Below are 24,042 nucleotides of genomic sequence, written 5' to 3' on the forward strand. Positions count from 1 at the left end.
ACAAAAAGAGTGAAACTCCGTCTCAGGAAAAAAAAAAATAGTGTGTCAGCATGGACATAAACTGAGCGCTCATTTGTGATGTAGGGAGGGTAGTGGAGAACGAACTATCTTTCACAGAAGGAATAATGTTTTAAAGGAAAAAAATAAGCCAGGCACAGCAGTTCACGTCTGTAATCCCAGCACTTTGGAAGGCTCAGCTGGGCGGATCACAAGGTCAGGACATGGAGGCCAGCCTGACCAACATGGTGAAACCCCGTCTCTACTAAAAATACAAAAATTAGCAGGGCATGGTGGTGTGTGCCTGTAATCCCAGCTACTGGGGAGGCTGAGGCAGGAGAATCGGTTGAACCCTTGATGCCTGTAATCCCAGCTACTGGGGAGGCTGAGGCAGGAGAATCGGTTGAACCCTTGAGGCGCAAGTTGCAGTGAGCCGAGATCACGCCGTTGCACTGCAGCCTGTGTGACAAAGCAAGACTCCATCTCAAAAATAAAAATAAAAAATAAGATAAAATAAAATGAAATGAAAAAAATAAAAACAATTAAGCAAATTATCTAGAATATGGAGGTTAATTTAAGAAAAAAATCCCTAAGAGTTACCACCTCTGCAGAGTGGGACTGGCAGTGGGAGGGAATGGACTGGAGATCGCTACTTTTCATGCAGCTTGACTTTTAAACCCATACGCGAATTGCTATTTTGATAAAAATTAAAGGCCAGGCGCAGTGGCTCACACCTGTAATCCAAACACTTTAGGAGGCTGCGGGGAGTGGATTACCTGAGGGCAGGATTTCAAGACCAGCTTGGCTAACATGGTGAAACCGTGTCTCTACTAAAAATACAAAAAAAATTAGCCGGGCGTGGTGGTGGGCACCTGTAATCCCAGTTACTCAGAAGGCTGAGGCAGGAGATTCACTTGAACCCAGGAGGCAGAGGATGCAGTGAGCCAAGATCGCACCAATTGTACTCCAGCCTGGCAACAAAAGTGAAACTGCATCCCCCCTTCAAAAAAAAATAAAGTACAGTTTAAAAAAATTAAAGTACAGTTTAAAAAAAGAAAAGTGCAGTTTAAAAAAAGAAACGCCACTTGAAGTAAAACATTTAAGCAGGGAATACTGATGATGTGTATTACTTACCACACTGTATAATTGGCTGCATTTAACTCAATAGCATCCCGGGTTAGCTTAAAAGCTCGTTCACTTCTTTCATCACGCTGCAGGACAGCTCGGAAGTAATCATAAACATCTCTAACTAGAGATAGAGCACACAACTACATTAGGACCATCTTACTTAAAATTAGCACTATAATGTATAATGTCACTATACCTATAAAGATATTTTATTTGCCTGTGTATCATTTATACCAACAAGCAAAATAAAGAGTCAAGGGGCTGTGGCCCCACCCTGATAATGCCCTAGTGTCACAGCCACAAAAAGCATGGGCTATTTATGTATAACCGTATGCTTACTGCTTATGTGTGTGCATATGAGTTAATGCCAGATTCCAAATCTCCCATAGACCTTATGTATAAAAGGAAAATTAGGGGTGCATATATTCAAATATATTCATATAGCTGTTTTTCTGACATTTTATTTTGATCAGATTTTTAACTGAAAAATACGCCCACCCAAAGGCAGAAAACTCGAACAGTACAAAAAGGTTCACACTAGATTTCCATTCCACTAAATTTCCAATCCTCCTCCCTAGAAGCAACCATTATTAACTCATTCTAGTGTATCCTTCCAAATATATTCTATGCATCTACAAGTATAGAGCCTAATTCCATCCTTCATTTTTTATGCAAACAAGATCCCATCATTCTGGGCTTTGCATTTTTCACTCATACATTATTAAAGATAGTGTAAACTAGTATAAAAACTTCTACAACAAATCATTAAAATTTACATCCTCTTTGACCCAGTAATTCCAGCTCTAGAAAGTTCTCTCACAAATATACTCCCATATGTGTGCAAGTATCCAAGGATATTTATTGGGAGCACTGGGTTACATAAAAAACAAACAAAAGACTGAGAGGCAGGCAGATCGCTTGAACCCAGCAGTTTGAAATCAGCCTGGGCAACATAGTGAAACCCTGCCTCTACAAAAAAGTATAGAAATTAATCAGGTGTGGTGATCCACGCCTGCAGTCACAGCTACTCAGGAGGCGGAGGTAGGAGGATCGCTTGAGCCTGGGAGGTCAAGGCTGCAGTGAGCCATGATCGCAAGCACCCAGCCTGGGTGACAGTGCAACACTGTCTCAAAAAAAAAAAAAAAAATAAGGAACTGCCGGGTATGATGGTCTGCACCTGTAATCTCAGCTATTCGAGAGGCTGAGGCAAGAGGACTGCTTGAGCCCAAGAGTTTGAGACCAGGCTGGGTAACATAGTGACAGCCTGTCTCTGAACAGAAAAAAACAGGAAGAGGTCATTTACAGCCAAGTAGAATATTAGATGTGGATAATGTGAGGACCCACTACTTCCAATGGCATCTCAAGTGGGATGGATGTTGCAGCACTGATCCCTTGGCCTGTGGGGTCTGTCTGGGTAATGTCAGAACTGAATTAAATTGTAGGGCAACTAGTTGGTGTCTACAGAAAATTGCTTCATGTGAAAAATCCAAACATTTGGTGTCGAAATATTTTGACTACAGAGAAACAGTTTTTCCTTTTAACCTATAATACTGAAAGTGAAAGTATCGGACAAGAATATGAGCAATTACTCCTCTTCACAAAATTCTGAGTTATACAAAGGTTACCTAGTTCTAATCACTATATTTAAAAAGTTGAATTTGAGTAGTGGCACAGGCCTGTAATCTCAGCACTCTAGGAGGCCAAAGTGGGCACATCACTTGAGGTCAGAAGCTCGAGACCAGCCTGACCAACACGGTGAAACCCCATCTCTACTAAAAATACAAAAATTAGCCAGGTGTGGTGGCACGTGCCTGTAATCCCAGCTACTCGGGAGGCTGAGGCATGAGAATCAACTGAACCTGGGAGAGAGAGGTTGCAGTGAGGCAAGATCACACCATTGTACTCCAGCCTGGGCAACGAGAGCGAAACTCTGTCTCAAAAAACAAAAAGAACCAAGTTTCCAAATAATTTAAATTTAAAACAAAACGATAACATGTTAACTAGTATATGATGTATATATATAAAATACATTATTTCACACGTGCACACACACACACATAAAACATACACATATACATATGCACACTGATAAAATAAACTGGGAGGCTGTCAGGCTGGGATAGCTCCAAAGCCTCAGGTTCCTAGGTAAACAACCAAAATCCAATTCAATGTAAAAGGTAAAATGAAACAATATTATTCTTTTAATTCAAAAATTATAAACAACAGACCAGGTGCCATGGCTCACATCTGTAATCCCAGCATTCTGGGAGGCCGAGGTGGGCGGATCACCTGAGGTCGGGAGTTCAAGACCAGCCTAACCAACATGGAGAAACCCCGTTTCAGCTAAAAATGCAAAACTAGCCAGGCGTGGTGTAGCTACTCAGGAGGCTGAGGCAGGAGAATCACTTGAACCCGGGAGGCGGAGGTTGCAGTGAGCCAAGATTGCGCCACTGCACTCTAGCCTGGGCAACGAGAGTGAAACTCCATCTCAACAACAACAAAAAAAATATAAACAACATATTGTCATGCTCAAAGTTTCTAAAACTTTGACTTTTTTATTGTTTCTGAGATCTGTTCATGTTATAATAGATCTAAATCCTCTTAATGGTCATATAGTATTCAACTGTATGACAATGATACATTTTATCCATTTCTCCAAAAGATGGACATAGCTTCCAGTATCTTGCTTTTTCAAAAAAACGCTGCAAATTATAGTAGCTAACATATATAGTGCTTACTATGAGCCAGAAAGTATTCTATTATTTTATGTGAATAATTTACTACATCTACAGTTACTATCAAGATCCTCATTTTACACAGGTGGAAACAAAGGCACATAGGAGTTAAATAACTTGTCCAAGATTACACAGTCAGTAAAATGTGAAGTTAGAATTTGAACCAGATGGTCTGGCTCCAAAGTCTGGGCTTTGCATTTTTCACTCATACATTATTAAAGATAGTGTAAACTAGTATAAAAACTTCTACAACAAATCATTAAAATTTACATCCTCTTTGACCCAGTAATTCCAGCTCTAGAAAGTTCTCTCACAAATATTCTCCCATCTGTTTAACCTCCTGTGCATATCTTCTCATGCCATGTGCCAGAATGAACCCAGAATATTAAATTAGAAGCAACACTGCTAGGCTGTAAGGTAAGTGCATTTTCCAGTTTTAACAGATATACCAAACTGCTTTCCAAAATGGCTAAACAGGCCGGGCGCGGTGGCTCACGCCTGTAATCCCAGCACTTTGGGAGGCCGAGACGGGTGGATCATGAGGTCAGGAGATCGAGATCATCCTGGCTAACCCGGTAAAACCCCGTCTCTACTAAAAAATACAAAAAAACTAGCCGGGCGAGGTGGCGGGCACCTGTAGTCCCAGCTACTGGGGAGGCTGAGGCAGGAGAATGGCGTTAACCCGGGAGACAGAGCTTGCAGTGAGCCAAGATCCGGCCACTGCACTCCAGCCTGGGCGACAGAGCGAGACTCCGTCTCAAAAAAAAAAAAAAAAAAAAAAAAAAAAAGGGCTAAACATATGAAAATTCCCATATGAAATATATGGAGCTCATCATATATCTTAATACCTAATATCATAAGACAGTTTTCATTTCTGCCACTTAAATCATGGGTAGAAAATGGAATTCTCATTTTAACCTGTCATTCCTAATGACAAGGGATTCTTCCTCCTATTTTATTGGCCAATGGCATTTTCTTTTCTGTGAATTGTTAAACTGTCTCCTTATCCTATTGTAGAAACACCTTAGTTTTAACATGGATACTGTTTAAATGACGTATCTTCTTCCACACTGCTGCTTGCTTTTTAACTTGTTTGTGGTTTCTTCTGCTATGTAAGTTTTAAATTGATATATTTGTCTATAAATGGTTGACAGGTTAAAACTTATCTTTTCCTTTAGGGTTTCTAACCATGGTGTATGTAAGAATTCACTATGTTATATATATATATACATATATATATTTTTTTGAGACAGGGTTTTGCTCGTTGCCCAGACTAGGGTGCAATGGCACCATCTTGGCTCACTGCAACCTCCACCTCTCGGGTTCAAGCGATTCTCCTGCCTCAGCCTCCCAAGTACCTGGGGTACAGATAGCCGCCACCACATCCAGCTAATTTTTGTATTTTTAGTAGAGACAAGGTTTCACCACGTTGGCCAGGCTAGTCTCAAACTCCTGACCTTAGGTGATCTGCCCGCCTCAGCCTCCCAAAGTGCTGGGATTACAGGCGTGAGCCAACGAGCCTGACCCAAAATGTTAATTTTATGCCTTGCAAAACAGGTTATTAATTTATCCTCAATGAAAACATATGATTATATTAGTTTTCCCCAACATCTGTTATAAGTACTTATGAATCTGAAAAAGTTATGGTTTATATTTCTCCAATCACTAGTAAGGTTAGTATCTCTTCATAGATATTTCTATTTTGTGAATTGTCTCTTCACATGTAATATCTCTCAACGTATGAGAGTTTTGCATTTTCGTGCAGTTATATATTCTGACCTTTTCCTTAATCAATTCTGAGGTTTACAAAATGCCTAATAATACCTTCTCCATCGTCCCCGTAAGAATGATAGGGATACAATTCTGCTTTTATCTAAGTGCACAGCCAACTGCTCCAACCATTATTTGATTAATCCACCCTTTTCATAAAGGTATAAAATGTCCTTTTTATCACATATTAAGCTTTCATAGAGTGAGGATCTATTTCTAGAGTCCTTACTAACCTATTTCTGGGCTACTTCCACTGAAGTTTAGTAATATATCTGCATACTTAATAAGGTAAACCTCTGCATCATTATTCTTTTTTAAACATTGTCATTTTATTATCAGAAAAAAACACTTTTGTAAAAGAATGATCTTAGTAAAGACTTAACTGAAACAAATATGTATACATAAAATTTAAAAACTATCATTCCATTTTATTCATTTTCCCTTTCCTAGAAGAACAATTAACATTTCCACGACCTTCAATTTACATTTTCACATTCATTATAAAAGAATATTTTGTCAAAGAAAAAATCCACTCATTTTAATATCAATAAATGTATTCCAACTGAGCCCAACACTTCACTGCCAAAATATATTTTTAAATGCTGTTTCAGCAACCAAAGTTTATTCTAAAAACAGTAACTCATTTATATTGTGTGCTACATGCACAATCTCCCAGGCGGTGGAATCTCCAGCAAAGAAAAGAAAACCACAATCACATAGTAGCTATTATCTATTATACTGTAACGTTTATTATTTAGAATATGTCCAGTCTTTGGGCAAAATAAAACTTTTAATCATAAAGATAAATCATACATAAAAAAACACAAAATTAACTCATCTTAAGTCATTCAGATTTTTATTAGACAGAAATTTGTCATCTATCTTGCTACGTAGTTGTGAATTCCAATTCTGCTACTAAGTTTAACTTACAGACCTTTTCCTAATATAAACAAACTTACATTTGTCACTATAAATGATCTGGACCACGGGACTGGGGCCATCATTCTGCGGCACTGGATCTATATCAGCCCATTCTGCTCTGTCCCTGAAAATAGACATTTCCCAACCAGTGGTTACATTCAAATACAGAAGAAAAAGAACTCTAGTGTTTTTAAAACTTACATTGACATTAGTAACTTACAGGGCTCATAATGCAATCACGGTTGGATTCTTCATGACAAAGTTTTGCCAATATGCTTTACATATTAAACTATTAAAGTAAAACTAAAACAACCCTCAGATGAACAGTTAATCAACAGTTTTCAAATTTAAAATTTTGTAAGTTTTTGCAGCAAGTACACAGTTTTGTGGTTTTTTTTTTTTTTTTTTTTTTTTTTTTTTTTTTTTGAGGAGTCTCGCTCTGTCGCCCAGGCTGGAGTGCAGTGGTGTGATTTCGGCTCGCTGCAACCTCCGCTGCAACCTCCGCCTCCAGGGTTCAACAGATTCTTCTGTCTCAGCCTCTCGAGTAGCCAGGACTACAGGCGTGCGCCACCACGCCCAGCTAATTTTTGTATTTTTAGTAGAGATGGGGTTTCACCATGTTGGCCAGGATGCTCTCAATAACTTAACCTGGTGATCTGCGCGCCTTGGCCTCCCAAAGTGCTAGGATTACAGGCATGAGCTACCGTGCCCGGCCTCACAGTATTTTTAACTCAGAAATCAATCTAACTCATTGGTCTAATAAGATTCTTTAAGTCAGTCAGCATTTTTAAAACGTTTGAATAACAAAATACTAGGAATTGACATTTTAAGATAAAAATAAGCACTATTAATTTACTCAAGAGGTGGCGCAGGTGATCACTAATAAGAAAGCAGGCTCTGGAATCTGACAACTGCCTAAGTTGTAACACTGGCTCTAGCACTTACTAGCTGTGTGACCTTCAGAAAGTTACTTATTTGGGCCTCAGTTTTATCATTTATAAAATCAGGGCAATATTATTACCTACCAACCTTAGAAGGGTATTTGGAGGATTAAATGAGGCAGACGTTAAGCGCTTAAAACATCCACAGCACCCTGGCGGCATTCAATGACTACTTAATAAGCAATGCTAAAATAACTGCATAGTGACAACAGTGAGTGCTTACAGAAATTTCTGTTAACTACCCAGTGTGACCAAATTTCTCTTAAACACTTTCACTTATATTCTTTTTTTTTTTTTTTGAGACAGAGCTCTTGTCCAGGCTGGGGTGCAATGGCGCAATCTCGGCTCACTGAAACCTGTGCCTCCTGGGTTCAAGTGATTCTCCTGCCTCAGCCTCCCAAATAGCTGGAATTACAGGTGCCCGCCACCACACCCGGCTAATTTTTGTACTTTTAGTAGAGACAGGGTTTCACCATGTTTGCAAGGCTAGTCTGGAACTCCTGACCTCAGGTGATCCGCCTACCTTGGCCTCCCAAAGTGCTGGGATTACAGGCGTGAGACACCTTTCACTTTTTATTTCTCTATAATGATCAGCTATTGACAGGAGATATTCTGTGGCATCCAGTGCTAGAAACTGCGTCCATTATACAAAGAGAACTACAAGAGAAATCATGACCTAAGACGTGACACCTAAAGCCTGGGGGAACGGCCTGGGAAAAGTAATGCTGTCATTTAGTCACTAGGGAATCACACACAGTCATGTGAGAACCTGAGTATTTCACAATCCAGAGAGCCGACTTGAGGGTTATGAGGCTACTAATTTAAATCAATAAAACATTATCTCCAGTAAAAAAAAAAAAAAAAAAAAAAAAAATCTGGGTAGTGGCTTCTACGACTCATTCATAAAATCAAGGTAAACAAGCCATCGAATGGGTTTACCTAGAACTACAGAAGACCTAAGGCGATTATCTCTGCAGGTTCACAGGGAATTAGGGAATCAGCAAAGAAATGATGGAACTGGGCGTCAGCAAAGACGGGGTGATAGAGGCAAGAAAGTTACCGCAGTCCCCAGTACCCATCACTTGTATTACCTACGAGGCGATGCAGGGAGGCTTAAGAGAGGTTCAGTAGCAAATCTCTTTTCAGCCTTTAGCCTGGCTGATACGAGGCGCTAAAATACGGATTGGATGAAAATGTCTCAGAGCTCCAAGCAGAGCCAGCCAAGGGAACGAGCCTCACATCTCGTTTTTAGGGTGAGCAAATCTGGCCCTGGTTTCTTGCCAGGCTACCAGAACTGCACCCTAGCCCTTGGGTATTCACTGGTTGTTAGCGGCACAGCGCTCTGGGGCCGTGAAAGAGAGCGGGAAATTTCTTGTATTTACGAATCGCGACACCTGAACAGCCTGAACGAGTGCGGTCCAGGGTGCAGCAGTTTCCGCGTGGCTTAAAGCAAGAGGGAAGCCGAGACCTCGCTGCTCCGCGTCCCCGCGGTCTCGCGCCGGCGCCGCCCCGGCAAGCGGCGACCTCCCGGCAGCAGCCCGGGCCCAGCGCCCCGCACCGGCCCACGCCGCGCGCGGGAACTTCGGCTGGGCGCGCTGGGGCCGGAAACGCGCGCCGCGGGTCTTGGGGCTGCTGGGCCTCCAGGGAGCGTCCCGCGCCGCGGCCGCCGCGGGGGCGTTACCTGTACAGGACGTAGGAGGGCGAGTCCAGGCTCAGAAACCCGTCGTCCATGGGGGACGCCACGGCTTCCCCGGCCTCGGCCGCCATCTCTTCTTCGTGCTGCTGCTGGGGCGGCGGTGGGTGCGGCTGGGGCGGGGGCTGCTCCGGCCGCCCGGGCTCGCCGCCTTGCGCAGCCTCCCCAACCCCCTCGGTGGCCGCCATCCAGCCTGGGTCCGCAGCGGAGGTGGTGGCGGAGGCCCCGCCCCTCGGAGGCCCCGCCCCTCCCATGCCCCTCTCGAGGCCACTTCCTGTTTTCTGGGTTTCCTACCATAGAGGTGCGGGCCAGAGAGTCCTGGCAGACGGCCCGGGTCTGGGTAGGAGGGTGCGCGTGCTGGCTGAGTCGGCCGCGAGGGTGCGCGGCTCTCCTGAGGGCCCCCAGGCTCCCTCGCGTCTTCCCATCTGTCGCCGCCGTTCCCGAGCTTTGCAGATGCCACTCGGATCGTGTTAGTGCTGTTAGTGGCCCCAGCAGGGAGTGCGATTCCTTCTTTGGACGGAAGCCGCAACTGAGGGTGGCTGGCGGACACTGAGCACTCAGCCCTTTGCGTCCATCTCAGCATTTTCAAAACGAAATATAAAGCCCGGGCGCGGTGATTCACGCCTGATCCCAGCCGCTCGGAGGTCGCGGCGGGAGGATCGTGTGGGCCAGAGAGGTCGAGACCAGCCTGGGCAATCTAATGTGACCCCATCTCTATCAAAAATACAAAAATTAACTGGGCGTCATGTGGGTGCCTGTGGTTCCAGCTACTCGGAAGGCTGAAGTGGGAGGATCACTTGAGCTGGGAGTTCAAGGCTGCAGTGAGCAGAGATCACCACTGCACTCCAGCCTGAGGGACAGAGACCCTGTTTCAAAACACACACACCATTAGAAAAAGAAAGTAATTTTTGGTGAAGTTTTTGTTTGTATTTATATATGTTCGGATATAATGGTGTAAACCAAAAAATAAAATTCTGAACCCAAAACCAAACCATCTGAATAGACCCTTCTTCTCTGCCAAGGGCATTCCAAGGTTAACTTGAAAAACTTGTTCAGGCCATGATGGAAGGGGGTGGGGGTGGGCCATTAACATCAAGACCAACCTTAAGTCTGATAAGAAACATTTACACTCTATTCTCTCTGAAGAGTGTTACTTGGAGGCTTCTGTGTTACTTGGAGACTTCGTCTACATAATAAAACTTTGGTCTCCACAACCCCTTATCACAACCTGGACATTCTATTGATAACAACTTAACCAACTGCTAATCAGAACATATTTAAATCTACCTAGGACCTGGAAGCACCCCTCTCCCTGCACTTTGAGTTGTCTTGTCCTTCCAGACGAACCAATGTGTATCTTACATGTATTGATTGATATCTCCTGCCTCCCGAAAATATATAAAACCCCACTGTGCCCCAACCACCCTGGGCACGTGTTCTCAGGATCTCTTAAGGGCTGTGTCACACGCCATTAATCACTCGTATTTGGCTCGGAATAAATCTCTTCAAATATTTTCCACAGTTTGACGCTTTTCATTAACAATGGGTCATATGAATGTATGTTGTTGGGGCTCAGAAAAGAATATTCCAAATGAAGGTCTAAGCATCAGCTTCAGAAGCACAGTCTCTCACTGACCTTCTCCTGCCCTTCTCTCTGTGGCCGCTTATCCTCTCCTGAGGCAAGCCACAGCAACTAGAATCCCTCTTCCCCCTCGCGGGTCATAAAAACCAGAACCCTTTTTCCCCAAAGCCAGCCATGGCACCTGCAAATACTACTTTAACCTTCCTCCAGCCCTGCCTTTCTATGTGACAGCTGGCTGTTAAGAAACTAAACCCTGCCGGGCACGGTGGCTCAAGCCTGTAATCCCAAAAAACTAGCCGGGCGAGGTGGCGGGCTCCTGTAGTCCCAGCTACTCCGGAGGCTGAGGCAGGAGAAGTGGCGCAAACCCGGAAGGCGGAGCTTGCAGTGAGCTGAGGTCCGGCCCCTGCACTCCAGCCTGGGCAACAGAGCGAGACTCCGTCTCAAAAAAAAAAAAAAAAAAAATGCCGGGCGCGGTGGCTCAAGCCTGTAATCCTAGCACTTTGGGAGGCCGAGACGGGTGGATCACAAGGTCAGGAGATCGAGACCATCCTGGCTAACACGGTGAAACCCCGTCTCTACTAAAAAATACAAAAAAAAAAACTAGCCGGACGAGGTGGCGGGCGCCTGTAGTCCCAGCTACTCGGGAGGCTGAGGCAGGAGAATGGCGTGAACCCGGGAGGCGGAGCTTGCAGTGAGCTGAGATCCGGCCACTGCACTCCAGCCTGGGCGACAGAGCGAGACTCCGTCTCAAAAAAAAAAAAAAAAGAAAGAAACTAAACCTTAGTTCCAGATGGCTCCTTTCCCACTGGGGGTTGCAGGGAGGAACATTGAGGCCAAGGAAAACCTGAACAGACAGGCCTTGTTGAGTTTCTCCACTCCATATATTAGCATTAAATCACCTCTTTTTGTTCAAAGAGGGTATGGTGTTGGTGCAGAAATAATTAAATCAAATAATGGGACACAGTAGAGAACTCACAAACAGATCCATGCATATGTGGATGCTTGAGACTAGACAAAGGCTTCATTGCAGAAGATTGAGAAAAGGATGGTGTTCTGAATAATGGTGCTGGGTCAATTGGGCACCCACAGAGGAAAAGAAATTACATCCCTACGTTATACTACGTAGACTTCAATGTGAAAGGCAAAACATAAAAGCTTAAGATTCTGCACAAAACAGAAAACCCAAAATGGCAAATAAATGCATGAAGAGATGATCAATTTCATTAGTAATCAAGAAAATGCAAATTAGAAATATCTTTATATACCATACACATCCACTACATCGGCAAAAATGGAAAAGCTTAACAATTCCAAGTAGCTTTGGAAAATAGGTTGGCATTATGTAGGAAAGCTGAAGATACACATTGTTATCACCCAGTGCTTGGGTGATAGTTTGGATGTGTTCTGTCCCTACCAAAACTCATTCAGGGTTGAGAGGCAGGGCCTAGTGGGAGCTGTTTGGGTCATGGGGTCAGATTCCTCATGAATAGATGAATGCCCTCCCTCAAGGATAAGTGGGTTCTTGCTCTTCCAGAATAGATTAGCTGTCTTCCTTGGTTTCTCTCTCTTGCTTCCCCTCTTGCTATGCGATCTCCTTGCACACACTACTCGCCTTCCACTTTCCCCCATGAGTTGAAGCAGCCTGAAGCCCTCACTAGATAAAGCTACGCAGTCTTGAACCTTTCAGCTTCCAGAATCATGAGTCAAATAAACCTCTTTTCTGTATAAATTACCAGCTTCAGGTATTCTACTATGGTAACACAAAACAACTGAGACACCCAGTAATGCTCAGATATATGCATAGATAGATAGATAGATAGATAGATAGATAGATAGATAGATAGATTTTTTTTTTTTTTTTTTTTGAGACGGAGTCTCTCACTGTTCCCTGGGCTGGAGTGCAATGGCATGGTCTCGGCTCACTGCAACCTCTGCCTCCCAGGTTCACGCAGTTCTCCTGCCTCAGCCCTCAGCCTCCCAAGTAGCTGGGATTCGGGTGCACACCACCTCACCCAGTTAATTTTTTGTATTTTTAGTGGAGATGGGGTTTCACTATGTTGGCCAGACTGGTCTCGAACTCCTGACCTCGTGATCTGACTGCCTCGGCCTCCCAAAGTGCTGGGATTACAGGCATGAGCCACCGCGCCTGCCCAGATATATATATATATATCTATAAATAGTGTACTCACATGCATCAGAACACATGAACAACAGTACTGGCAACACATTGTAACAGCCACAGACCAGGAACCAACAACATGTTCATCAAGAGTACAATGTGGTATAGTCATATAATGGAATACTATGCAAAAATGAAACATATGAACTAAAGCTCATACACTAATAAGTGTGGTTAAAAGAAAATCATGGCTGGGCACAGTGGCTCACATTTGTAATCATAGCACTTTAGGAGGACAAGGCAGGAGGATCACATGAGGCCAGGAGTTTGAGACCAGCCTGGGCAACATAGCCAGATCCGAACTCTAAAAAAATACAAAAATTAGTTGGACGTGGTGACATGTGCCTGTAATCCCAGGTACTCGGGAAGCTGAGGTTGGAGGATCATTTGAGCTCAAGAAGTCAAGGCTACAATGAGCCATGATCACACCACTGCACTCCAGCCTGGGCAACAGAGTTAGAGCCTGTCTCAAAAAAATATAAAAAAAGAAAGACATGGCCAGGTGCAGTGGCCCACACCTGTAATCCTAGCACTTTGGGAGGCAGAGGCAGGCAGATCACCTGAGGTCAGGAGTTTGAGACCAGCCTGGCCAACATGGTGAAACCCCATCTCTACTAAAAATGCAAAAATCAGCTGGGCATGGTGGCAGGCGCCTGTAATCCCAGCTTCTTGGGAGGCTGAGGTAGGAGAACTGCTTGAACCCAGGAGACGGAGGAGGTTGCAGTGAGCCGAGATCATGCCACTGCACTCCAACCTGGGCAACAGAGCGAGACTCCATCTCAAAAAAAAAAAAAGGAAAAAGAAAAACACTTGTTTCCTCTACTCACACTTTTGACACCAAATGTATGAGGTTTTCCTTCACATTAAGCAATCCTCCAACCCTAGTGACAACAGATGAGTAAACTACAATTCAATTATGACACTAAGTACCCTGAGCTAGTGGAGACCCCACAGGTTAAGGGCTCGGTCCCACAAGACTGCTCCCCTACTTCAGATGCCAGTCACAAGTCCCAGGTTATCACCTGAGCTTCTGACAAACTGGCTATAAATCAGACAATTATAAATAATTGTCAAACAACCCCACATGTTTGACAATTTGCTATAATGGCTCATAGAATGCAGGGAACACATTACTTATGTTTACTGGTTTATTATAAAGGATATTACAAATGATCCAGGTGAGGAGGTACATAGGGTAAGGTCTGGAAGGGTTCTGAGCATGGGAGCTGATCTTCCCATGGAGTTTGGGGTCTGCTACCCTCTTGCATGTGGATGCATCCTTTTTCAGCAACCCTGAAACTCTCTGAGCCACTTTAGTTAGGGCTTTTATAGATGCTTCATTACATAGGCCCAGTTGATTAAATCACTGGTCACCAGTGATTGACTCAACCTCTAGCCCTTCTCCCATTCCCAGAGGTGGGGGCGGCTGAAAGTGCCAATCCTCTAATCACATGCTTGGCTTCCCTGGTGTCCATTTAATGCTGTGATAAAGGAAAAGCTGAGGCTAGGTCATTTATAAGGAAAAGAGGTTGACTTGGCTTATGGTTCTGCAGGCTGTGCAAGAAGGATTGCACCAGCATCTGCTTCTGGTGAGGGCCTCAGGCTGCTTCCAGTAATGGCAGAAGCTGAAGGGGAGCCATTGCGCAGAGATCACACGTTGAGAGAGGAAGCAGGAGGCCAGGAGGGGCCTATCCCTTCCTAACAATCAGCTCTTGTGGGAATCAATAGAGTGAGAAGTCACTCATTACTGAGAGGATGGCACCAAGCCATTCATAAGAAATCCACCCCCATCACCCAAACACCTCCCATAGGCCCCACCTCCAACACTGGGAATTACATTTCAACATAAGATTTGGAGGGTCAGATATTCAAACCATAGCACATGGCAACCAGCCCCCACCCTCCAAGAGTCAGCTTATTAGCATAAACTCCGATTTGGTTGAAAGGATTTGTCATGAATAACAAAAGACATGGCTAGGTGTGGTGGCTCACACCTGTAATCCTAGCACTTTGGTAGGCCGAGACGGGTGGATCATCTGTAGTCAGGAGTTCAAGACCAGCCTGGCCAACATGGTAAAACCCCGTGTCTACTAAAAATACAAAAAGTAGCTGAGTGTGATGGCACATGCCTGTAATCCCAGCTACTTGGGAGGCTGAGACAGGAGAATCACATGAACCTGGGAGACGGAGGTTGCAGTGAGCCAAGATGGCATCACTGCACTCGAGCCTGGGAACAGAGGGAGACTCCATCTCAGAAAAAAAAAAAGACATTCCTTTCACCCTTCACCTTTATCACTTAGGAATTAAAAGAATTATGGGCTCTCTGGCCAGGAGCTGGAGACAAAGACCAAGGTACATACTTATTATATCACAATACCACAGTTGTATAAACAAAGTGCTGAGCAAAAGAAACCACAATATATAATTCTATGTACATAGAGTTTAGTAACAGGCAAAATTACAGCCTATTGTTTTTATTTAATGATAAAACTAAACAAATAAAGAAAATCGTTACTATAGAACTCAGACTAGTAAGTACCTCTAGGGGAGAAGAGGAGGTTATGGTTGAGAAGGGACACGTGTAGGGATCGTAGGGTGCTTGCAATGTTTAATTTTCTGCCTTGGATCACGGTGACACCGGTGTTCACTAGATCAGTAACACAGGGAAAAACATGGAATTCTGTGTTCCCAAGTTTCATGTAAGTTGAATGTACTGCAGGTAAAGGTTTTATGCTAGGTTGATTTGAAAGTGATCACTTTTCTAGAAAATTACATAAAAGCTGTACTTCACTAAAAACAATTATCTGTTACTAAAAAAAAAATCTATAACTCACTTCTCATAAAGGCTATTTGAAATTCTGTAAGGGAAGAAATGCAACTTTAGCTTTATGAAGGCAGCTTGCTTCTTTCTGTCTAAACACTCTGGAGACAAATGTTGAAATATATTGACCAAACACAAAGTGTAGCTTGGTCTCCTTCACAGAAACAGATAGTTTTTAATGACTGCATGATATTTCTTTTAGATATTGTGCTTTATATAGTAGTTAATAGTTATATAGCAGTTATAGGCTCACAACTGTAATCCCAGCACTTTGGGAGGCCAAGGAGGGAGGATTACTTGAGCCCAGGAGTTTGAGACCAGCCTGGGCAACCCCATTGCTACAAAAAAAAAATTAGCTGGGCGTGGTGGCATGTGCCTGTGGTCCCAGCTACTCAGGAGGTTGAGGCAGGAGGCTCACTTGAGCCCAGGAAGTTGATGCTGCAGTAAGCCATGATTGTGCCACTGCACTCCAGCCTGGGCAACAGAGGGAGACCCTGGATCTAAAAAATAATAATGTTGGCCAAGCGCAATGGCTTACACCTATAATCCCAGCACTTTGGGAGGCCGAGGTAGGTGGATCACGAGGTTGGGAGTTTGGGACCAGCCTGGTCAAGATGGTGAAAACCCATCTCTACTACAAATACAAAAATTAGCAGGGCATGGTGGCAGGCGCCTGTAATCCCAGCTACTTGGGAGGCTGAGGCAGGAGAATGGTTTGAACCCGGGAGGCAGAGGTTGCAGTGAGCTGAGATCGTACCATTGCACTCCAGCCTGGGCGACAGGGTGAGACTCCATATAGAATAATAATAATAATAATAATAATAATAATAATAATGTTAACAATAAAAAATAATCTATTGTTGAATGTTTAACATTGTTTTGAATTTCTCACTTGGAATGTTTCATTCATGAATCTCTTCATAGTAATAAATGTATCTAATAAACATTCATTTTGTGAGCATTGTGGACTACTATTCTCAACAGTGGTGATATAGCAGTGAAAACAAAACTTATAACAACAACAACAACAAAAACTCGGGGAAGTCCTCACTGAGGAGGTGACAGTCAAATAAAGATTTGAGGGAGATGAAGGAGCAAGCCCATGTGGATATCTTCTAGACCATTCCTGGCAGAAGTCCAAAGACACTGAGCCAGGGAGAGCCTGGTGCATCTGTGGATCTAGGCAGCCAGTGTGGCTGGAATGGAGTGACCAGATGGGAGGGTGGGAGGAGGTGAGGTCAGATATGGAGGTGAAGCACATCACAGGGTCTTACTGCCACCCAGGCTGGAGTGTAGTGGCACAATCATAGCTCACTGCAGCCTTGAACTCCTGGGCTCAAGCAATCTTCCCACTTCAGCCTCCCAAGCAGGTGGAACTACAGGTGTGTGCCATCATGCCTGGCTGAATTTTTTTTTTCTTTCAATTTTTGTAAAGATGGAATCTTGCTATTTTGCCCAGACTGGTTTCAATTTTTGTAAAGACAGAATCTTGCTATGTTGCCCAGGCTGGGCTCAAGCAGTCCTCCTGACTTGGCCTCCCAAAGTGCTGGGATTACAGGCTCACGCCATTGTGCCTGCCCTGACATAAATTTTGAAATCAGCAAGTATAAGCCCTTCATATTTACTTTTTATCATAGAAAATTTCTTTTTTTTTTTTTTTTTTTTTTTGAGACGGAGTCTCGCTCTGTCGCCCAGGCTGGAGTGCAGGGGCCGGATCTCAGCTCAGTGCAAGCTCCGCCTCCCGGGTTTACACCATTCTCCTGCCTCAGCCTCCCGAGTAGCTGGGACTACAGGTGCCCACCACCTCGCCTGACTAGCTTTTTGTATTTTTTAGTAGAGACGGGGTTTCACCGTGTTAGCCAGGATGGTCTCGATCTCCTGACCTTGTGATCCGCCCGTCTCGGCCTCCCAAAGTGCTGGGATTACAGGCTTGAGCCACCGCGTCCAGCCAGAAAATTTCAATGCAGACAGATATAGGGGAAATAATTCAATAAACCCTCATATCCTCTCAGCCAAGTGCCAAAACAATCATCAACTCAAGGATATTGATTTCAATACTTTTCTCTCTCTCTCTCTCTCTCTCTCTTTTTTTTTTTTTTTTTTTTTTGAGACAGACTCTTGCTCTGTCGTCCAGATTGGAGTGCAGTGATGTGATCTTGGCTCACTGCAACCTCTGCCTCCTGGGTTCAAGTGCTTCTCCTGCCTCAGCCTCTCAAGTAGCTGGGATTACAGGCGTGAGCCACCAGACCCAGCTAATTTTTGTATTTTTAGTAGAGACAGGGTTTCACTATATTGGCCATTTCTCAAATGGCTAACCTCAAGTCATCCACCTGTCTCGGCCTCCCAAAGTGCTGGGATTACAGGCGTGAGCCACCGCGCTTGGCCCCAATACTTTTCTCTTAATCTCTCACCCTACAGAAATATTTTGAAGCAAATTCAAGACATCATATAACATCATAATATAAAAAATGTAACTATCATTATTCTGCCTACAAAATTGACAACGAAGATTTCTGTGGCTCATGCCTGTAATCTTAGCATTTTGGGGGGCTGAGGCAGGCAGATCACCTGAAGTCAGGAGTTCGAGACCAACCTGACTAACATGGTGAAACCCCGTCTCTACTAAAAATACAAAAATTAGCTGGGCATGGTGGCATGCACCTGTAATCCCAGCAACTCAGGAAGCTGAGGCAGGAGAATCGCTTGAACCCGGGTGGTGGAGGTTGCAGTGAGCAGAGATGGCGCCACTGCACTCCAGCCTGGGCAGCAGAGCAAGACTCCATCTCAAAAAAAAAAAAAAAAAAAAGAAAAAAAAATGTTTTCTGCTACTACCAAGATGGAGTAACAGGGATCTCCCACCTGAAACAACTAAGACAACAGGACCAAAAAAATGAGACAACAGTTCTCATCAGGACATCAGGAAAATAAGAACCATAAACTCTGAGCAATGTGAAACCTGGCCGGGCACGGTGGCTCACACCTATAATCCCAGCACTTTGGGAGGCTGAGGCTGGTGGATCACGAGGTCAGAAGACCGAGATCATCCTGGCCAACATGGTGAAACCCCGTCTGTACTAAAAATAAAAAAATTAGCTGGGTGTGCTGGTGTGCACCTGTAGTCCCAGCTACTCAGGAGGCTGAGGCAGGAAAATTGCTTGAACCTGGGAGGCAGAGGTTGTAGTGAGCCAAGATTATGCCACTGCACTCCAGCCTGGGCAACAGCGCAAGACTTTATCTCAAAAAAAAAAAAAAAAAAAAAGAATCCTGAAATTGCCTTAGCTTATAGCTTATGATAACTTTCTAGGGGCTGGGTGTAGCCCTTATACTTCTAATTTCAGCATTTTAGGAGAGTAGATCTCTCTAATCTCCTGAATTGCCTGAGATCAGGAGTTTGAGACCAGCCCGGGCAACATAGCAAGACCCTGTCTCAAAAAAAAAAAAAAAAAATTGGTTGGACTTGGTGATGTGCACCTGTAGTCCCAACTTCTTGGGAGGCTTAGGTGGGAGGATTGCTTGGACCCAGGAGTTCGAGGTTGCAAGGAGCTATGATCGCACCACTGTACTCCAGCCTGGGTGACAGAGCGAGACCCTGCTGCTAAAAAAAAAAAAATAAGTAATTAAAAATGTGCAGGCCATGGCTGGGCACAGGGGCTCACACCTGTAATCCTAGCACTTTGGGAGGCCAAGACAGGCAGATCACTTGAGGCCAGGAGTTTGAGACCAGCCTGGCCAACATGATGAAACCCTGTCTCTACTAAAAAAATACAAAAATCAGCCAGATATGGGGGTGCGTGCCTATAGTTCCAGCTACTCGGGAGGCTGAGGCAGGAGAATCACTTGAACCCAGGAGGCAGAGGTTGCAGTAAGCTGAGATTGCACCACTGCACTCCAGCCTGGGCAACAGAGTGAGACTCTTGTCTAAAAAAAAAAAAAATGTGCAGGCCATGATGTAGAGAGGCAGAGCAAAATGGCCCCTCCAGAATTGAAGAGGCAGCGCTGGACAATTGAGGAAGACAGTGTGGCTGCTTTTTACAGGGCAGGATACCTGAAGGAGACAGTTACAGAGAGAAAATTCTGAAGATCTGCTGAAGGTCACCCTCAAGTATTCAGTTGCATAACGATCAGTGTATGTATTGGAAGAATAACCAAGAATGGAGAAAGGATCACACAAAGGATTAGATGAGGGAATTCCTGAAGCTCACACACGGTCACGGATACTGCCTGTTCAGATGGATTGCTTGGGCCCAGGAGTTTGAGGCTGCAGTGAGCTATGATCATGCCACGGCACTCCAGCCTGGGTGGCAGAGCAAGACTCTGTCTTTAAAATAACAACAACAACAACAACTACAAAAATACTGCTCAGTTTTAGTTTTTACCACCTACAGTGAGAAATCTTAAAAATCACAGGGTATCAGGTAGAGTACTCAACAGGGTCTTCCCTTAGTTGTGGGGTAAAATTATCCCAAATGTAGACATGGTTGGGCAAGACCCAACCAAAGGGATCAATCTGCTTCCAATTAACTTAACTGTACCCTGTTAAAAAGTTCAAGAATTATTTTAGAAATAGAAAGATATTCATCACTCAGTAAAATAAAGTTCACAATGTCTGGCATCCAATTTAAAGTTTCCGGGCACACAAAGAAATAGGAAAATTTGACTCATTATGAGGAGGAAAAAATTCTATCTATCAAAATCAACCCTGAACTGACACAAACATTACAATCAACAGACATGGGCACTAAGACAGTTGTAACTGTGTTCTTATGATCAAGAAGCTAGCAGAAATATTCCACATGTTAAGCAGAGAGATGGAAGATGTCAATACAAAAATAAATTTAACCTCTAGAGATTCAAAAATACACTGGATGGCATTAGCAGCATATTAGACATTCTAGACAAAAATATTCATGAATCTGAAGATACTAATAGAAATTATCCAAAATGAAACTGAGAGAAAAGATTGGAAAGAGATCCACAGAGCATCCGTGAGCTGTCAGACACCCTTAGCTCAGTAATATCTGTGTAACTAGAGTTCTCAGAGAGGAGTAGAAGGATAGAAAATAATATTTGGAGACATAATGGCTACAGTTTTTCCAAATTGGAGAAAAATTATAAATCTACAAAGAAAGCCCAAAGAAGCCCAAGCACAAGAAATGTTCAAAAAATACATGACAAATCAAAATCAAATTGCTCAAAAGCAGTGGTAAAGAGAAAATCTTAAAATCCACCAAAAAAGAAGACACATTAGGTATAGAAGAACAAACCTGGCTGGGCGGTGGCTCACGCCTGTAATCCCAGCACTTTGGGAGGCCGAGGCGGGTGGATCACCCGAGGTCAGGAGTTTGAGACCAGCCTGACCATTATAGTGAAATCCCGTCTCCACTAAAAACACAAAAATTAGGCTGAGCACAGTGGTCATGCCTGTAATCCCAGCACTTTGGGAGGCTGAGGCGGGTGGATCACCTGAGGTCAGGCTTTCGAGACCAGCCTGACCAACATGGAGAAACCCCGTCGCTACTAAAAATAGAAAAAAATAAAAAAAATAAAAAAATAAAAATAAGGCCGGTGTGGTGGCGCATGCCTGTAATCCTAGCTACTCTGCAGGCTGAGGCAGGAGAATCGCTTGAACCCAGGAGGTGGAGGATGCGGTGAGCCAAGATCGCACATTGCACTCCAGCTTGGGCAACAAGAGTGAAACTCCATCTTGGAAAGAAAAAAAAATTAGCCAGGCATATTGGTGGGCGCCTGTAATTCCAGCTACTGGAGAGACTGAGGCAGGAGAATCGCTTGAACCTGGAAGGTGGAGGTTGCAGTGAGCTGAGATTGCGCCATTGCACCCCAGCCTGAGCACCAGAGTAAGACTCCATCACAAAAAACAAAACAAACAAACAAACAAAAACACCTACAGATGACAGCAGATTCTCACTGGCAGCTTCAGTGGGCAGTCTCACAGATGGTCCCTAAGGAGCCTACCTCTTGGAATTCCTACTCGTGTAAAGTCCCCTCCACTCGAGTGTGGGTTGACTTCATGACCAGCTTCTAATGAATAGAATATGGCAAAAGTGGCCAGACCTGTAGTCCCTACTACTTGGGAGGCTGATGTGGGAGGATCACTTGACCCCAGGAGTTTGAGGCTGCAAGGAGTTATGATCATGCCCTGAACTCTGGTCTGGGTGACAGAGTGAGACTCTGTTTCAAAAAAGAAAAATAAAAAAATGGCGACAGTGATAGCACGCCACCCTGAGATTACAAGAGTGTGACTTCCACCATGTTTGCCCCGCTGCTCCTGCCCTTACGTCTCTAGGAGCCCTCATTTTGAGGGAAGCAAATAGCCATGTTGTGAACTGCACTATGCAGAGGCCAATGTGGCAGGAAACTGTCATATCTGGCCAGTAGTTGGTAAGGACCTGAAGTGTGCCAACAATGATGTGAGTGAACTTGGAAGCAGATCTTCCCTTCGCCCAGCTTTTTTTTTTGGCAGGGTCTCCCTCTGTCGCTCAGGTTGGAGTGCACTGGTGCGATCTCAGCTCACTGCTGCCTCTGCCTCTTGGGTTCAAGTGATCCTCCTGCCTCAGCCTCCCCAGTAGCTGAGACTATAGGCATGCACCATCACACCTGGTTTTTAAATTTTTTATAGAGATGAGGTTTCGCTATGTTGCCCAGGCTGGTCTCAAACTCCTGGGCTCAAGACATCCTCCCACCTTGGCCTCCTAAAGTGCTGGGATTGGCCTGGCACACTGGCTCACGCCTGTAATCCCAGCACGTTGGGAGGCCGAGGTGGGTGGATCACCTGAGGTTAGGAGTTCGAGACCAGCCAGACCAACATGGTGAAACCCCACCTATACTAAAAATACAAAGTTAGCTGGACGCGGAGGTGGGTGCCTGTAATCCCAGCTACTTGAGAGGCTGCGGCAGGAGAATCGCTTGGACCTGGGAGGCGGAGGTCGCAGTGAGCCGAGATGGTGCCACTGCACTCCAGCCCGGGCAACAAGAATGAAACTCCATCTCAAAAAAATAAATACAGTGCTGGAATTAGAGGAGTGAGCCATTCTACCTGGCTTTTTTTTGTTTTTGTTTTTTTGTTTGTTTGTTTTTTCCTTATCAAAAGTCAGTAATATTTTTGTGTATTTCATCCTAAGAAGTTTTTCTACACAAATTTTTACATTGTGATCAGATTTTATATACAATTTTGCATGCTACTTGTCACTTGACATATCCTCATGTTATTTATTGTAAATACAACATCTCATCTGGAGGAACATTCCAAATTTTATTTATTTATTGCTGGACATGGAGATTATTTTTTATTTTTCTCTATGTAATGTGGCATGCCCCTTTATGCATACAAGACCTTTCTGCAGGTAGGATTACTTCTTTGGGCTAGTGAAATTTTTTTAAGGCTTTGACACATATTGCCAAGTTCCTTTTTCAAAGAGGCTGTACTAAGTCACACTCTGGTAGTTGTGTTGAACATGCCTGGTACCAAAGTTGTAGACACCCTTGCAGGAGTATAAGAGTGTGAGTGAAGGTAATCTGCTTAACTCATCTCGTATTCTATTTAACGTCTTCCCTCATTCTGGTTTTTTTTTTTTTTTTTTGAGACCGCATCTTCCTCTGTCGCCCACGCTGCAGTGCAATGGCACGATCTCTGCTCACTGCAACCTCCGCCTCTGGGGTTCAAGCATTTCTTCCTGCCTCAGCCTCCCGAGTAGCTGGGATTACAGATGTCTGTTACCACGCCTGGCTAATTTTTTGTATTTTTAGTAGAGACGGGGTTTCACCACGTTGGCCAGGCTGGTCTTGAACTCCTGACTTCAGGTGATCCGCCTGCTTCGGCCTCCCAAAAGTGCTGGGATTACAGGCGTGAGCCACCATGCCCAGCCAGTCTTCCTTCATTCTTATGTGATATTTTAATGACAGTATAACACATATATAGAAAAATACAAATTGTAAGTCAACAGCTACACAAATGATCACAAACAAGACACTCTCATGACACCGTCTGCACCAAATTACAGAATATTCCCACCGACCAAGCTGTCCTTGTGTCCCCTCCCAGGCACTCCCCCAAGGGTAATTATGTTTTGCTCTTTTTGAACTTTTATGTATAGGCCATACTGTATCCATTTTTGTGTCTGGCTTTTGTTCAATACTGTATCTACGAGAGTCACCAGTGTTGTATGTAATAGCAGTTCATTTGCTGTCACTGCTGAGTAGTGTTCTATTTTATGGATGTGCCACAACCTCTTTATCCATTTTACTTTAATGGATATGT

General features: G+C 44.1%; 1 protein-coding gene across 1 annotated transcript in view; it reads right to left on the reverse strand.

Moving 5' to 3' along the window:
* The window catches only part of FNTA (farnesyltransferase, CAAX box, alpha), a 31,522-nt gene extending 21,676 nt beyond the window's left edge, over positions 1-9,846 (reverse strand). The window contains exons 1-3 of the mRNA XM_010370967.2: positions 9,174-9,846; positions 6,590-6,675; positions 1,132-1,246 (exon numbers count right to left, since the gene is read on the reverse strand). Coding sequence (XP_010369269.2) covers positions 1,132-1,246; positions 6,590-6,675; positions 9,174-9,439 — 467 coding nt within the window. The 5' untranslated portion in view covers positions 9,440-9,846. The remainder of the gene's footprint in view (positions 1-1,131; positions 1,247-6,589; positions 6,676-9,173) is intronic.
* Positions 9,847-24,042: the final 14,196 nt, after the last annotated feature.

The sequence above is a fragment of the Rhinopithecus roxellana genome, chromosome 9 (assembly GCF_007565055.1).
Source record: "Rhinopithecus roxellana isolate Shanxi Qingling chromosome 9, ASM756505v1, whole genome shotgun sequence".
NCBI lineage: Eukaryota > Metazoa > Chordata > Mammalia > Primates > Cercopithecidae > Rhinopithecus > Rhinopithecus roxellana.